At 43.7% G+C, this 17009-nt stretch overlaps 1 protein-coding gene across 1 annotated transcript in view; it reads left to right on the plus strand.

The window, feature by feature from the left end:
* LOC117759899 (contactin-associated protein-like 4) overlaps window positions 1-17009 on the plus strand; it is a 72128-nt gene that overhangs the window by 25837 nt on the left and 29282 nt on the right. Inside the window, exons 4-9 of the mRNA XM_034582394.1 lie at window positions 3210-3357; window positions 3634-3837; window positions 11232-11407; window positions 11521-11667; window positions 13616-13883; window positions 14170-14319. Coding sequence (XP_034438285.1) covers window positions 3210-3357; window positions 3634-3837; window positions 11232-11407; window positions 11521-11667; window positions 13616-13883; window positions 14170-14319 — 1093 coding nt within the window. The remainder of the gene's footprint in view (window positions 1-3209; window positions 3358-3633; window positions 3838-11231; window positions 11408-11520; window positions 11668-13615; window positions 13884-14169; window positions 14320-17009) is intronic.

Below are 17009 nucleotides of genomic sequence, written 5' to 3' on the forward strand. Positions count from 1 at the left end.
CAAATCTATTTTTCATTGAGGCCTGGTTCTTTCATCTGACCCCCTGTGGTTAAAGGCCCTTGTTTATTTGAAAACCTCCAGTAATACACCGTGTGTTGCTGACTGGATGAAGACACAGCCCTGAACATCAGTGTCAAACAACACCGTGCATATTAAAAGCTCTGAAAAGCTTAAAGCTTCGGGTGGAGAGCAGCTCAATGCTGAGGTTCATTGAAGTTAAAATACATTTGGCCTCACTGTCATAGATGTAATTTACATTATCTGCGCGGACGGTTCTGCCTGCAGCAGCAAACCCGCTCACCAGGAGGCTTTCACTCTTTATTAAAAATGGATGGAACAATGAAAGGAACCTGGGCCGGGCGGTGTTAGACTGCATGGAGCTGCTGTCAAACAGTTTAACCTCTGCCGACAGGAGGCTGGTGCTGCTGCTGCACACACTGCCTGCCGTACAGAAAGAGTCACAGCTTTGATTCCTGCGGCGGCGAAGGTGTCCATCAAGCGTCTCCGGAGCAAGTCGCTCGTTCATTGTGAGCCGGTCTCGATAAGTGTCAGCTCAGTGCCTAAAATGTAAATGTGAAGGAGGAATCTGTGAGACGTGCATCCAGTGATTTAAATATTCCGTCGAGCAGCTGATGTATTCAGGCCTCAGAACAGGAACTGGGAGAAACTCTCGGCTGAGGCGGTTCCTTCACAACTGAATACGTTCCCCTGCGTTTTTTCTCTTCTCGCTCTCAAAATCTCTTATTTTCCAGCATTTTACATCATTTCTTTAAAACCCTTGCACGTCTAATTTCCCTGTGAAGAGGGAGAATGACTTATCACCAGCGAGCAAACGACTGCGTGTCAGACTGACAGGACGCCACGCAGGCCTCCGCAGATTGAACAACATTAGACATGATTCAGAAGCAGTGGAGCGTCTCCTCCCTCCGTCATGGAAGACGGTGCACTCCTCTTGTTACAGGATCAGCCCGGAGAGCAGCTTGTGATTCAGATTTGACAGGATACGATTTTCTCTCAGTGAAGGGTGCGAACGCCACAGAGCCGAGCCTGCGAGTCATCACGAAAAGAAGGAAGAGAGCAGCCCCCCAAAACTTGTTGATTTTACACTCAGCATGAAAGGTGATAAATCCAGATCAGCTCCGAGTGTTTTTGAAGCTTGGGTATATTAGTCAGGCCGGCTTAGTGTGTCTGTTAGGGAGGAGATTTGCAGAAATAGCTGTATCACACACACAGCCTGTCACTGACTCCTGAGCTCACATGCTCCGGCTTTCTCCTTCTGCTGTCAAGTGGTGGAAAGTAACTGAGCACATTTACTATACAGGGAGATTTTAAGGTATTGTATGTGTTTTACCTGAGTAATTATATAAATTGTATGTATTTATTAGAGAGCTATAGGTCATAGTTACTGCAGATATCCTATACATATAAAATACTAGATTAGTTTATGAAACACAATACGTTTTTAAATATCGCCAGTTTTAAAAGGAGAAATTAGTTGGGTTACTGGTCTCATGAATATTACCAAGTACATTTACTTCATTACTGAACTACTACTTTTCTTGAGTACTTCCATGACTTCACTGCATTTACTTTGCTAATTTATTTAGTTGTTTAGACATTTGACATGCTGAACAAAGTCCCACAGAATTTTATTTAAAAATGTGTTCAAGACTCTCGACTTTGGAAATTTAGGAATTGAGGTTCCACTTACTTCCACCTGTGAAGTTTCACCATGTTCCTCGTTCCCTCGTCCTCAGTTCAGCTCCGTTCGATTCCCTGTGCTTTATTGGCATGAATGTCAGGTGAACAATATTGCCAAAACGTCAAGGATAATTCTGTTCAATTATAAGATGAGCTTGTCGGAAGGCTACTCATTATTCAAACGATGCTCAGGCGAGTAAATGAGATGCCGCTCTCCTCAGCCTCCTCGGCAGGAAGCAGCCATTTGTTGAGCTTGACGCTCCGCTGCCCGGCCGGCTCAGCCTGCACAGCTCTGAAGACACAGCTCAGATCACAATCATGCAGCACCAGGAGAGACAAGTTCAGCTGCACAGCCACGTCAGTACACGTTCAGCAGACACACACTTCAACACACTCACGACTTCTCCAAGACTCCAGAGGACGTAACTGACTTTTATTCACTTCCAAGAGACTTTTGGAGTTTCAGAGGTAAACAGCGAAGGAGCCAAATCCAATATAATTGAAGTAAATGGCGACCACTTCTTCAAAAATAAAAGAACGACAGAAAATCTGTATCCGCATATCTGCTGTCTACACCTTCAAAATATTGGCCCTTACCCCCAGAGGTCAATTCATCATTGGACTGTAACCAATGGGCTCTTAGCTCCTCTCCTAACCTTACCTCTTACCATGATCTTAACCTAAAAGTAACCCTAACGTAATCATACCTCAACCTTAAAACATGTATTTTCCTTCAAACATAATGGTGCACATATGCTGATATATATAGGTAATGTCTGAGACTCTCATACGCAACATATAAAAAGCTAACGCAGATAGTTTTTTATTCTCCTCACAGAATTTAAGTGTTGCTCTATGTGCGAAAAATTTTCCATCAACCGAACAAAATCCCACTGGATTCCCACGAGCAGCTGATTGGGAAAATAGGAGCCATTAGTCTTTTAAGAGAGGCTGTGTACGGAGACAGAACAGGTCGCAGAGCTATTGATCAACGAGGAGAGGGAGAGGGGGAGAGAGAGGGAGAGAGAGGGAGAGAGAGGGAGAGAGGGAGAGAGAGAGAGAGAGAGAGGGAGAGAGAGAGGGAGAGAGAGGGAGAGAGAGAGGGAGAGAGAGGGAGAGAGGGAGAGAGAGAGGGAGAGAGAGGGAGAGACATTATTTGCAGTCAGGATCAATGGCCTCTGGGAGCTCAATGTCTGAAAATGCAAAAAGTCTCTCAGGATCACAGAAGTTTTTCTCCACACGCACGCAGTAAATTTCAACATGAGCTCTTATTTCTAATGGATTACTTTATCCACCTAATTTACTGTTTGTGTAGCAAAAAAAGAAACGATCGTAGCTTTTAGCCTCGTGGAACTTCAGAAGAGAAAGAAGAACAAACAAAGAAGTCGATGGGTGAATCACGCGTAATAATTAGTTACGAACAAAACGAGCTGTTCTCTGCAGCAGCAACCAGGGAAATGTTTTGATGTAAAAGTTCTTCAAATGAACTTATAGTTCTGCGGTTCCAGGCGTTCCCAGGTAACAGCAATGCAGACACTGTGGTTCAGTACAAACTGGATCAGCCCGTCATCGCTCGATACCTGCGCCTGGTCCCACTTGACTGGAACCCCACCGGACGGATTGGACTCAGACTGGAAGCATATGGATGTCGATACAGTAAGTCCCAATATCTGTCTTAGTCCAGGATTCCGTTGTCAGGTTTAGCTCGTGGGTTTTCTGTCCATTATAGTATTAGTGTTCAAATGTACGTTCAAATATCTTTATTCACTTTAAATCCCAGACCTGTTTATGTTATACAGATGTGACTCTGGAAACTGGCTGCTAAGACCCCGAAGCTAAATGTCAAATAGCTAAACTATCAGCAACACATCCAGTGAGATGAGTAAACGTCTAATAAAGATCTTCCTCCTGCTGCTCCGTGTCGTCCTGTAGCTTCTGACGTGGCAAACTTCGACGGCAGCAGCAGCCTGGTCTTCAGGCTGAGTGCTCGGCCGAGCCGCACGGCGACGGAGACGATCGCTCTGAAGTTTAAAACCATGAGGAATTCTGGGACGCTGCTCCACGCCGAGGGACAGAGAGATCACAGCCTCACTCTGGTGTTGGAGAAAGGACGACTGCTGCTTTATCACCAACAAGGTACGACATTAATCCTTCATCATGTTTTGTTGAATTCACGTGTTACAGCAGAACTTGCCCCTTTTCCTCATTACCATTGAGCAAGGCCCTCAACAACCAGCTGCTCCAGTGGGCGGCGGCTCTGTGGTTTTATTATGAAGCCTCCAGGTGTGAATGTGTGTGATTGTGAAGAAGAATGTTTGGTTTTCATTTTCATTTATGTTTAAAGGAGACATATGATGTTTTTTTAACGCCTCCATGTTGGCTACAGCCAGTGGCCAGAGTCGTTATGTTTTTGTGTTGTCCATCCGTCTGTCCTGAGAACAACATGTCTCAAGAATGTCTGGAGGGAGTTTCTCCAAATCTGGTACAAAAGGTTCAGTTGGATTTATAGATTAACTGTTTTCTTTGCTGGTCAACGGTCACGGTCACTGGGACCTTACAAAACACATCTTGTGAACGTGTTATCTTAAGAGCGCCTTGCGAGGACACCTTCAAATTTGTATCCTTAAAGAGACAGTAGTTAAAACCTAGTGTTTCAGATTGAGGCTGGAAAGAGGAGCTACAGTGGAAAGTTGTGTGTTTTCTGAACATTAGATCTCGTAAACATTTTCAATTAACAATCCAAATTACAGTTATCAACCTGAATACGAGGAGAATCTGTCTCCTTCAGTTTGGACAAAAAACAGCAGGAGTCCACTTCCTGATACCTGTGCACAGTGACGGGAACTTAGTTTTTAGTTAGTTTTTTTAATTATTCAATATATTTTAGAGTTTCTTCCTGATGACTTTGCTGGCGAGCTCTGCGGCTCCGTCTGTGCATTCATCGTGCATTTACTGTTCATTACTGTGAGTAAATGTCAGCTAAAGGCCTGAACTCAACCGTGCAGTGTAATTATGCACTCATCCAGGCTGCAGAGCCTCCACCACTCTGCACAGGGTTTTTAATATTCAGTACATCTTTGTCCCCGCAATGAAACAGGTGGATCTTCAAGCCGGGTTTCGTCCATCTGCTACTTTACTTATACATGTTTGTCACAAGAGATTTTGACAATAACTCAGGAGAACGTAGCTTCTTGATGAGCTCACTTCAGTGTTTTCCTATAATATTTCAGATGAAATAACTCAGACTTTGAAGAAACTCGGAGAAAAGGTGCATTTCACCATTGCAGCCCTGCAGATATGGGCCTCTACATGTTGAGTGATTGTGAAGGAGGACGGCATCATTTGTTGGGGGAAAGAAGTTTTCTCCTTTCATTTCTTTTCCCAGACTCCCTTTCCCCCACTTTCCTTCAATCGACCGGATCTCTCTCTCTCCTTCTCGCTCTGGTTCTCTCGCAGCTTGACTTCCTCTCTCATAGTCTCTCTCTTTTAATCTATGATGGATGTGAGCAACATGTGCTAACGGTGAACTCTGCGGAGCACGTGGGTCCAGCACAGCACAGCATGATCAATGGCCTGTGCCCGCGCAGAATGGAGCAGTGTGGAGGAAACGTGTGTGCGTGTGTGTGTGTGTGTGTGTGTGTGTGTGTGTGTGTGTGTGTGTGTGTGTGTGTGTGTGTGTGTGTGAGGTTAAACCTGAGGTGTTGTTGGGCTGCCAGGCCGTCGTAGTATCGCCATATGGCAAACCTCTCATCGGCGGTGCCATCTGGCTGCTCGAGCACTCTGCTCAGTTACCGTTCCTTCATTAAGGGCTGAAGGCTTTTCTGTAATGTTAAAATCATTACACTCTGGGAACATCAAAAATATTTTCTCAGGGAAAAACAGGTTTTCTTCTCTTAATGAAGTTATATCTCAAATGTGGACGAACTGTGGATAATTAATCCTTAAAGTTCACTCTGCTTTTTATGTAGGAATATCTGGGGTAAATCAACAATTCCTGCTAAAACTAGGCCTCATTCAATTCATTCAGAATATCCTTTTTTCACTATTTTGTTTTGTAAGACTTATGTGGCTCTGGGAGTAGAACGGGATGTCCATTAACAAGAGGGTTTATGGTTCGATCCCCAGCTCCTCAAAGACTCCAGGACACAGTGAATAAGGTAGATAGTGGAAAAAGCTCTTTATAAATGCAGTACATTTACTATGGGTGGAGGTTTCTGACACCAGAGGGGTTTCATTTCATCAGCTATTTGTATTAGAGTCGTACAACTAGATAAACATCGACCGTGGCAGATGCATCTTTCTCTCAGCACATATTACAGTCATGGACTTGTGAACACACAGGTGCACACAGACACACAATTGCACACATTAGTGCTGGACCTCTGTAAGAATGCTCACTCAGTTCTTGGCACATTTCATTATGTGGAAATGTGGAAAGGTGAGAGTGTGCGACCATCATTACGGGAATGACCTGAGTTATAATTGTGTGCAGTGGCAGGGAACCAAGATCTGCCACATGCCGACATGTTGGCATTTTGTTTGGGTGGTTTGAGGAACGAGAGCATTATATTTTCTGGACAGTTGTAATATTGCGGCTGTATATTCACATATCTCACTGATGTGGAGATGAAGGTCTGAGTGAGACTCTTATTAAAAAGTCTGAACCGCTCACTTCTACATATGCACTTCAATTCATGCACACTTATTGCATAAAATATTCTGCCACATAATGTAGATTTATGCTAGTATGTTTCATTTTAATGCTGCAGCAGGGTTAGGGTGTCGATCCAGTTAATTTGATAACAAGTTGATTATCTAGTTGCATTATTACACAAGTATTGGGGCTCATTTAAAGAGGGAAAAACCAGGAGATCTCAATAATAAAATCATTATTTCGGGCTATTTGTGCTGCCTGAGTTTAAATCAGACTTATTGGGTCTCATCAGCTCCACCTCATTATAAGTATCAGGACTTTAAAAAGACTGTGCAAGAAACTGAGTCTTTTCCAAAGACAGAACCACACAGACGAGGAGGAGTTTGCCTCTTGACTGTGTATCGTCAAAGGGGTTTCTCATTGTTCTCATTGAGACTGGTTTAACAAAGAGTCCAACTCTGGCTCTTCTCCTTGCAGCGTATTTTCCTGATCCCCTAATATTACGATATTTTCTCGTAAAATTACGACTTTATTCTATAAATACTATTCTACTATGCTCATATATTATGACTTGTGTTAATATTGTAAAATTACAACTTCCTTCTTAATTGCAACTTTATTCTTGTAATATTACGCCATTATTCTCGAAATCTCTGAATTATTTATTTTTTTAATAAGGCCCTAATACTGTGGTATTAAAGCAGACATTAAAAAGTTTCATTTTGAAATTAAGCAGATTCTACTACTCTCTCTCTCTCTCTCTCTCTCTCTCTCTCTCTCTCTCTCTCTCTCTCTCTCTCTCTCTCCCTCTGCTGTCTTCCATCCTTCACAGTTGGCGTGACCTCCCTCTGTCACTCCCTCTCTACAAATAAAAACTGAATATTGTCCCTTATATTCCCCAAACTTTGGGAAACGGTGGAAGAATATTAATTCCCCGGTGGTTTTGTCGAGTGTCTGTCAGCCACAGAGCGGTGTCATCTGCCGGAGCCGTCAGTCTGACATCAGCTCCCTGAGTGACACCTGTCACGTCTCCCCTCCAGACCCGAGCTGATAGTCAACAAAGAGCTCCGAAAACTCTGGGTAGCAAAAGTAAACAGGCCTAATGGAGCAGAGCCGAGGCTGAGCGGTGATGATCCAGCAATACGGCCAATACTGATGCTGCGCCTCGATCACACGGCTGTCACTGCACACCTCTCTCTGTGGCTCACTTCCTCCGGCTGCCCTCTATCTTTCCATTCCTGCCTTTTCTATTTTCTTCTCTTTCCATTGTTATTTATCACAGCCTCTCCCACACGTCGTCCCAATTCTGGCCCTGCTACTTTTCTGTTTTTTTCAGAGGCGATTATTTGCCTTTTTCAATTGCACGCTCTTTATCTTTCTCTCTACTCTCTCTCCATGTCTCTCCACACAGCCTCTTTACTCTCCCAGGAGCTTGCAGTCTGTAGACAGGGTAATTTAGATCAATAGCTCGGAGCATCCAGCCTGAGCCACAGCATGCTCCTCCACAGTCAGAGGAGAGGACAGGAGAGGACAGGATAGGACAGATAACGAGGGAGGAGGAGAGGACACGAGAGGAGAAGAGAGGAGAAGAGAGGAGAGGACAGATAACGAGAGGGGAGGAGAGGAGAGAAGAGGGCAGGAAACAAGAGGAATGGACAGGAAAGAAGAGGACAGGAGAAGAGACAAGTGAACAGGATAGGAGAGAAGAGGAAAGGAGGAGAGGAGAGGAGAGGAAGAGGAGAGGAGAATAAACAAGTGATGAGGAAACAAGAGGAGATGGGAGGAACAAGGGGAGAGGAAATGAGAGGAGAGGAGAGGAGAGGAAACAAGTGGAGAGTAAACAAGAGGAAGAGGAGAGATAATAAGCTGAAGATGTAGATGTATTATCTGCATCGCACGGTGTGAGAGATGCTCTGAGACGCTTCATCATTATCTCTCAGCCTGATCCTGTCGCAGTGAGGCATGTTTCCTTCTGAGGAAAACAAGCAGGCGCAGACTTAAACATGGATAATGAAGGGTAACACTGAGCATCAGGGACATGTATAACATAAACATAAAGATTTCACACACAGCAAATTTGTTTCACGTCGGCGAGTAACGCTCATTAGCATAATAATGAATGTCTGAATGAAAGAGACAGACGGACGGAGACGCAGCGAGACAGTGAGACAGTCGGACCCTCTCTATCCATTTGTGTCCAAGCTGAAGTAAATTGGCTGGTTCATTAAGATTTATGTCCACTGTTCAAAACCGTCTCATTTCCTTTCTGCTTTACATTTATCAAAACGTTTTCTGTAATGAAGCCCACTGCTTCGTAATTCAGTTCAGAGGATGCAACACGCAGCAGTAAATACACAGAGGGCTGCTGCTGCTCCGCTGCTGCTCTGGACGAATGGCGTTAAGAGTTGGAGACTAAATTAGGATGGCATCAGAGAGGCATGCTGGGTAAGCTGCATGGCGAGCGAAAGCCTGTCTTTTCTCAATAACGAGGACGTGCTATTGGTCGGTTCTCCGGCGGCTGGTTGTGTTTTTCAATGCACAATTTTTGTTTTAAACAGATGATTTGAGATTTTACAGCAAACAAAACATCGGCGCGATCACAAAGGTTTGTCGCTAATCGCCCAGAGCAACAACACATCCTCCTCCAGCGCTCTGGAAAAGAGAACGACTCTCTCCGGACAAACTCTGCCAGTTGGCACAGAAAACGCGAGGCCGTGAAGTGCGGTGGTTACTGTTGCATTCGCTCACTCCGTCCCACTTAGTGTGTGATGATGTACAGTGAGGCTCCGGGAGCTCCTGCTGTAAACGGCCTCAGAAGAGTCTTCAGTCGGCAGCCTGGCTGTTTTCAGAGGAGCCCGGAACACAGGGAGCAAAGGGGGGACTCTGCCCTGCTGAATAATTTGTATCACAGTATAAAAGGAGTTTCACAGTCGCAGAGTCAAAAAGGCAAAAGTAAATGAGTGGCTAGTTTATCATCCTCGGAAGAGAGAGAGAAAAATGACTGTGCTTACATGGACGTCAAAGATCGGACTCTATCTTATTCTGAATAAGACACTCATCGGATTATGATGTTTATGTTTGTATGAGTTACTATGTGGTTATGACCCATGTCAACATTACTTCCACTACGTTACATGTCAGACGCTTCCGCCATAATTTAAAAAACCCCAACCTGAAAGAGTTTAATGCACAATGCTGCCACTATACCCTTTTGAGTGTCTCCTCCATGTTAGTGGATGGGACAAACTAAAAAGTAAAAGTACACGTACATTTTTTTCATGATAATTTCGCTTGAAATTAATTAGTTGAAGCTGTAAAATCGAGGTGAAACATCAAGATTAACAGCTGAGACTGACTCACGATTGGTGTGTATCGAGCTCACGTATCCATGAGACCTCGTTACTACAGCTTAATCCCCTGATCGTGGTTCCGGATGTACAAGATGGCGGCGTTACTTTCCAGGGTGTTTTGGCTTCATTTCTGGAGAGAGGGAGGAATTGGAGACGTCCATCATTATTTATGATCTATAGCTATGTTCATATGCAGATTGATGGTTGAAGTTTCAGGGCTGCAGGCACCTCGTCTCCACGTTGTTATCAAGTTTCGTTCTGTGCTGTATATCCCTACTTTTAAAGTGTTTAAAACTTTTTTATTTTTATAATATACGACTTGTCAATATGTTTTTTTTTTTTTTTAATGAATGCAATTAAAGGGACAGACAGAGAGAGAGAGAGACGGGAAACAGATTGTTTCATGTTAATAATCTCAACTCCCTGCTGTGACTAAAGCTGTGAAGGGGTTCGGGAAGGACATTATTTTTACAGCACGTGAGGCTGACGTCGTGAAACAATTATCACAGCCTGTCTCCTGACAACACCTGTCACTGTCGTCCTCCATAAACAGATCCAGAGCTCGAGCCTCGACTCCTAATCGCAGACAGAATATGATGAAGCTGTCAGTGAAGGGTAGACTCCTGGAAAGTGGTGTGTTCAACTCCTCACTTTAAAGACAAAGACGTTCAGTGTGAGTCAGCCCACAGTGGACAGCTAAATCAAGACGTTAATGCTGGCTAACACAGCCGGACAATAAAAAACGACGGGATGCTTAGTTTCCTCCTCGCAGGTTTAGTAGTCAATGAGATGAGGGATGAGAGAGACGAAGAGGGAGGAAGAGGGCGGATGTTTTCATGAATGAAAGTTCAGTGTTTCTGTAATTGTTTGCTCTCAGACTTTGATTTCAGCATTGATTTCCCACATTCTCTCCCTGGCTCCACTTGATCCAAATGTAAACAGCTATTGCTTGTGTATAGATTTGATAAAAGAGATATAATACAGCAATTAGGAAGTGGTGGTCGTTGGTTTCACAGTGAGAGGGTTCCTGGTTCGAATCCTGTCTTTCTGTGTGGACTTTGCATGTTCTCCCTGTGTGTGGGGGGTTTTCTGCAGGTACTTAATAATAATCTATCCATCCAGCCTGTGGTTAATTACGTCCTGCGATCATTTTGCAGCATCATCACTTATCTCATGCTCCGTCCTCCTCCCTCCGGCGTACAGACGATGCAGCCTCTCTAATGAGAGCAGTTGACCTCAGTGACCTTCTCCTCGTTTGGAGCAAAGATGAAAATATTACTCCGAAGCTGCGTCATTTCCGTTACTCGTTTTTGATCTGATAAATCCAGCGTGAATCTTTGCCAGAAGCAAAACACATTTTAGAACGATGTCTTCGAGCGTGTTTTGGAGGACATGTGACCTTAAAGTGCTTTTGAGTTCGTACAGATGCAGCACCTAAGAGTATTTCTATATAAGATGGAGCCTTTGCTCTGCTGCTGCACCCTGATGATGACTGATCGCTCTTCTTCTCCTCCCCTCCCCTGCAGATGTGAGTTCATCCTCCGGGGGTCAGCTCCTTGTTTCTCTGGGAAGTCTCCTGGACGACCAGCACTGGCACCGTGTAAAGCTGGAGCGGCTCAGCACTCACGTCAACCTCACTGTGGATAAAAACACGCAGCAGGTTCACGTACCAGCGGAGCTCAGCCACTGGGAGATTCGCCAGGTGAATAACACAAACACACATAATTGAACATTCACTTCATTTACTCCTTTCATTGGGCGACACGCTTTCATTGGGCGACACGCATCACATGTGATGTTTCCCTGTGTGTGCAGCTCAGTGTCGGAGCTGTGCAGAGCCACGGGCTGCAGAAACCCATCTTGTCCAACAGGAATTTCCATGGCTGCCTGGAAAACCTGCTGTACAATGAGCTCAACCTTATAGACCTGACGAAACAGAACAACCAGCAGGTCACCGCACTGGTAAGTTATTGTTTCAGCATCTGGGGGACAGCAGTATGAATCGAGATGGAGGAGGTTATATATCAGGTGGCCCCTGGGTTCCAGGAGTAAAACAGTGTTTGATTCACATTAATTAATCTGATTGAGCCCATTTCATCATAATTATTCACACTTGGCAAATAGCGAATCAAGTTGAAGCGGAACGTGCGACTCTTTCCACATTGTCTCCAGCCAAGAGTAATTCAAAACACCATTATTAAACTATTCTATCCAGCCACTGACCTTGAAACCACACATTTTCTGCCTCACACCTGACACAAATGTACTTTAACCAGTTAGATCCAAGTTAAGCAATGTAAATATATCCTTGTATATCTTTGGATTATTATAATTTGTCCTGTACACACAAGCACACACACATTTATGTATATATAGTATATTAAATTGCTGCCGTGGCGACAAAGTGTAGATTGAGTTGATCACATTTGCTCACTTCAGACTTTTTGTGTTTTTCCTCCCACTCGTTCCTCCTTTTCTGTATCAATGTCATTATTATGTTAGTGGTCATTGTGATGATCATCATCATTATTTTCATCATTTGCATCATCATCAACTTTATTTTTACTCCCGTTGTCATTAGCATATCCATAATCTCCTTCATTATCATCACCAATGTCATTACATTCACATTTTGGCATCACACAGCCCAAAGCAAACAAAACAAGAGGAGAAGACAAAAAAAAAAACGATTCAGTGAAGAGAGGAGGTAGAAAATAAAAATGAGAACTAAGTAAAGAAGGAGAGGAGGACGGGGGGGGGGGGGGGAATCAGCACTTTCTGTTGTGAATTAATCTCCAAAGAAAAGTTTTCGTTGTCACAGCCCAGCTCAAAGACTGGGAGACAAGAGGAGCTGACAGTTTAGGAAAAGTAATTTATTTGCAGAGAGAAAATGTGGAAATATATATTAAAAATAAATCAATGTAAGAAAAAGGGAAGGGACAGCTTTCATCTGGTTTGTTATGGAGAGAAATAACAAGGGAGGTTTTTTACAGAGCACAGCAGCAGACTGTGGTGCAGCTTCATTCATCAACCGGCAAAACAAAACAAATCCAAAACAGAGACAGCCAGTTCGGAAATTATCCATCCATCCATTATCTATACTGCTGATCCCTTACTGTTCAGTGGGGGGGGGGCAACGTAGTCTCATGAAATGGTTCGTATGATATCTTTTCATGTGAATTCCTACAAAAATGTAAAATCTAACAGCGATACGAACGATAACCTCTGCAGAGATATTCTCAAGCAAAATGTCGCAGATCCCTTTTATTCTGTTTCTGCATTCATATGCGTTTTGATGATATTTATGGTGAAAAATGTGGGTTTTATTTTCACTATTTCCATTCAGTTCCATTGGTTCCATTAGTTATTATTTCACTTTACACAGAAAGACCTCAGCTGGACTGGGAATCGAACTGGAAGTGCTAACCACTGCAGCACTGTGCTGCCTCGTCTTCCCATTATGACAAAGTTAATGTTTGTGTGTGTTTTTGTTTGCTACAATATTGCGAGTGTCTTTATTTTGCTACCGCGGCAAAGTTTATTAAGTTCTTATAACGTGCTTTCGAAAATTTAGCCAAAGCTTCTGAAATCTAAAAACAATTATTCACCATTAAATATTTTTTTTAGATTATAGAGATAGAGAAACATTGAATGTGTTTGCAAATGTGACCTTTTTGACCCAAATGCTTGAAGTTTTCCAGCTTATTTTCGCTGCTCAGCAAATATCAATATGTTAATACAGGTGTCCTTTCTCCGGGGGCTGCTGAGGAGAACTCTGTGACATCGAGTTACACCGAGTCAGCCTCTGCAACTGATGAATATTCATGTTTTATTATCTCTTTTATACTCATTCTGCTCCCTCCCTCCCTCTCTCTCTTTCCCTCTTTCTCATCCTCCTTCTTTTTCTCAGGGCAATGTGACCTTTTCTTGTGCTGAGCCAGTCTCGGTCGCCGTGACGTTCACTGACTCCCAAAGCTTCCTGCAGTTGCCCGGACTGACGTCGTGGTCGTCGGGTGTGGTCGCTGTGGCGCTGCAGTTCAGGACGTGGAACAAAGCGGGGCTGCTCCTGACCTTTGACCTGCCGCAGCTGGAGAGCACAGTCTGGTTGTACCTGAGAGAGACCAGACTCCGCCTACAGATCAGTAAAGTGGGCAGGGCCACACTGGAGCTCAGTGCAGGTAGGTCCCACTGTGACTCTGCATTTGCCTCAGCATCTGTTGACCGTGTTCAAGTCTGTGAACTTGTTGTGTGAACCTACTGCCAAGGACAGTAAAATATTTATGGATGTTTTAAAAACCCACTGACATAAGTAGGATTTCTCCCGTAGTTCACTTTTCTTTCAGGACTCTTCACATGGTTCACTTTACCAACTCGAGGCTCAATGCAAAGAAAACCCTCCATCTGTGGCTTTAATTTCATCTGGCATTAATCAGCAATTAAAATACTGTATGTCTGTGTGTTCAGGTTCAGGTCTGAATGATGGTCAGTGGCATTCGGTGGAGATGATCTCCAGAGAAGATTGTCTGAGCATCACGGTGGACAAAGACGAAGGAGCCACGGCTCACACCAGCGTCCCACTTCCTCTAACCACGGCTACTCAACTCTTCTTCGGTGGTAAGACGATGTTATTACCTTCATTGTATGTGCTGTTTAAAAAACGTCTTTGTAAGTATCCGAGACCTGCGTTTATTAACTAAAAGCCGTCTCATTTTAAATGTTCTAAATATCTCAATGTAGTACTTGATGTATTTTGCTGTGTCAATAGGAAAACTGCTCAAATGGACATTTAGGACTGGTTGAAATTCACAGTTGTAATAATCATCATCTCCAGATCTCCGTTGGATGTTTAGTGTCCCGCAGAGAGGGATGAAGTCGTAAAGCTGCTTCTCCCCCCCCCCCCCCGCCTCCTTTCTCGTCTCGAGTCAATCTCCGCCTCCTCCTCCTCTTTTTCTTTGATGTTTCCTCCCTTCGAATGATCTTTCTCCTCTTCGCTCCATTCACCTTTCGATTTCTTCTCCTCCATTGACGGTCGAAACATTATGTAGATGCCTGTAGTTTCTTACCAACTCTTAAAGTCTCTCCTTAAAAAGTTCCACCATTGTTGAAATTTGATAAATATGATCATCTCACTTGAGATATTAGCTACACTTGTGTGTTGCTCCTGATGTTGGGGATGTACTGATCCACGGTGGCTCTACTTCACATTTTGCAGAACTTAAAGGGTTGCGATCCTAATGTCCTGGTGCCAGACACCACAGAGCGTCTTCAGGGCTCCTGTCGAGTCCATGCGTCGGTGGGTTGCAGCTGTTCAGGGAGGAGGACCAGCAGCGTTTTGCAGCAGGGACGGTCGTAACGTTTTGGCTCATCAGTGTCATTCCATTCATTGTCGGGCTCTACAGTGGTGTCGGCTTATGAGTGCACACAGGGGGACATGTACTATGAACCATTTAACAAATCTTAACACACGGCTCATTAATGCTTCACTGTGGAGATTAAAGTTTTACCAGTTTAACAAAGACTTCAAAGAGTTACGGAGTCAAATTGGATGCTACACGATGAAGTGTTTACATTTTTCCAAAGTTCCTCCATCTCCATCCGTCTGTGCATGAAAATAACTCCCAGAAAATCTTCCTTTCAGCTCCTAAAATTCAAAGTGACAATATTGGTGAGTCATCATTTCCCCTCCTCTGCTGAGAGGTGTTGAACTGAGCGGGAGATGGGCGGACTGTAATTAGAGCAACGCAGAGCCCGGAGCTGGAGCTGCTGCTGTATTTGGACGCAGAACGCCTCCGTCCAGGATCAACCCCGAGCGCCATGAGTCACTGATGGATAAGACATGGTTTTTAAATGACAGCCACCTCAGGTCTGCCGTCACCAAGCACCCGAATTAGAAATATGGAAAATCTGAAATCTGTGTCGAGGCTTATCACAAATAAAGTAATAATAACCTTCTGGAGATAAAATGAGATAAACAAGTAGATTCTGCTGTGACAGTGGAATAATGAGACCCCTAGCTACATCTGTACATTGAAATCTGCTGAGGAAAGACCAGTTTCTCTTCTGGAGTGGAACCACAAAGCTGCTAGATGTTGTTTTGAGATGACAGAGAAGGAATCTGACTACAGCCAGGAGCATTTCAAGGGACTTCGGGGGCCCCAGGCCAACGGGACCTGTGGGGTACAAATCATTTGAGAAAAACAACCTTATTCCGACCCCAGGGTCACGTATATACTGCAACTTTGAGGCTTTGAGTTTGCTTACCGGGGTTTGCTGGAAAAAATGCAAAGCGTGGCACCTGCTGTGGAGATAAAGATGGATGAAGCACCTCCACTTCTTGTTGTTGTATAAAAAGGAAGCCAAAGTATGTGTGCTGGCATCTCGTACTTTCCATATTTTTTAAAACCAGAATCTGCACAGTCGTGGTTGTGGTGTGGAGTCGTGGTATTGAGGTCCTCATTCGATATCGCTGTCAATCGTGACGTTTTCTATAGCATCAGATATCGAATTACAACCAAGTTTAGCTTACCCTTTTAGTTTGTTCCATGTCCCATCCACTAACATGGAGGAGGTAGGGTTTAGGGTACAGCAGCCAGCCTCCATTTGTCTTGACTTTCTGGGAGCTGTCTTATTGTCTATCTTTCTAGTCTGAAGTGTGTAGTGATGGGATTAGTGTTGTGGGTTTGGAGCTTACATGAGGACTTGTCACTGCTGAGACTGTGTGTTCATGACCTGTTGGTGTAAACAAGATAACAGCTGCTTGTTTGGTGAACGCTGTGAATAGAAGCTGTTTCCTGGTTGACGCTGTCAGTTACACTTCCCGTTGTCCTACACAATGGGTGTGACGCAATCTTTGTCTGCATTCATTTCCAACTCGTGTCTGAGGCGAGAGCGCTGTTCACAGCCTGGTCGTCAGGAAGGATTTCACACTGGTATTTAAATCGCTCACTTTTAACACGTATAATTAATGTGAGTTTTAAAATGACACGTGGCGCCTTTCAAAGTTGGCTTCCATGAACTGGAGAAGTTAGACGTATAGAAATATGAAATATTACAAATATTAACATGATACTCTCAAATATATTATTACCATTCTATTATAACAATAGTACTGTTCAACACTCAGTATAAATAGTTTTCAGCTGCATGTTTTGAGTCTCCATATTTGAGTATTCATGTTATTTTATGCCTCCATCAATCATTAAAACATTGTTAACATACAGTAATTCGAGACCCTCTGGGGCTTCTGGAGGAAAATGGTGTTTCTACTTGTTTTTTTATCTTGGAAAAAAAAGTTAATTTAATTT

This window comes from Hippoglossus hippoglossus, chromosome 4 (assembly GCF_009819705.1).
Source record: "Hippoglossus hippoglossus isolate fHipHip1 chromosome 4, fHipHip1.pri, whole genome shotgun sequence".
NCBI lineage: Eukaryota > Metazoa > Chordata > Actinopteri > Pleuronectiformes > Pleuronectidae > Hippoglossus > Hippoglossus hippoglossus.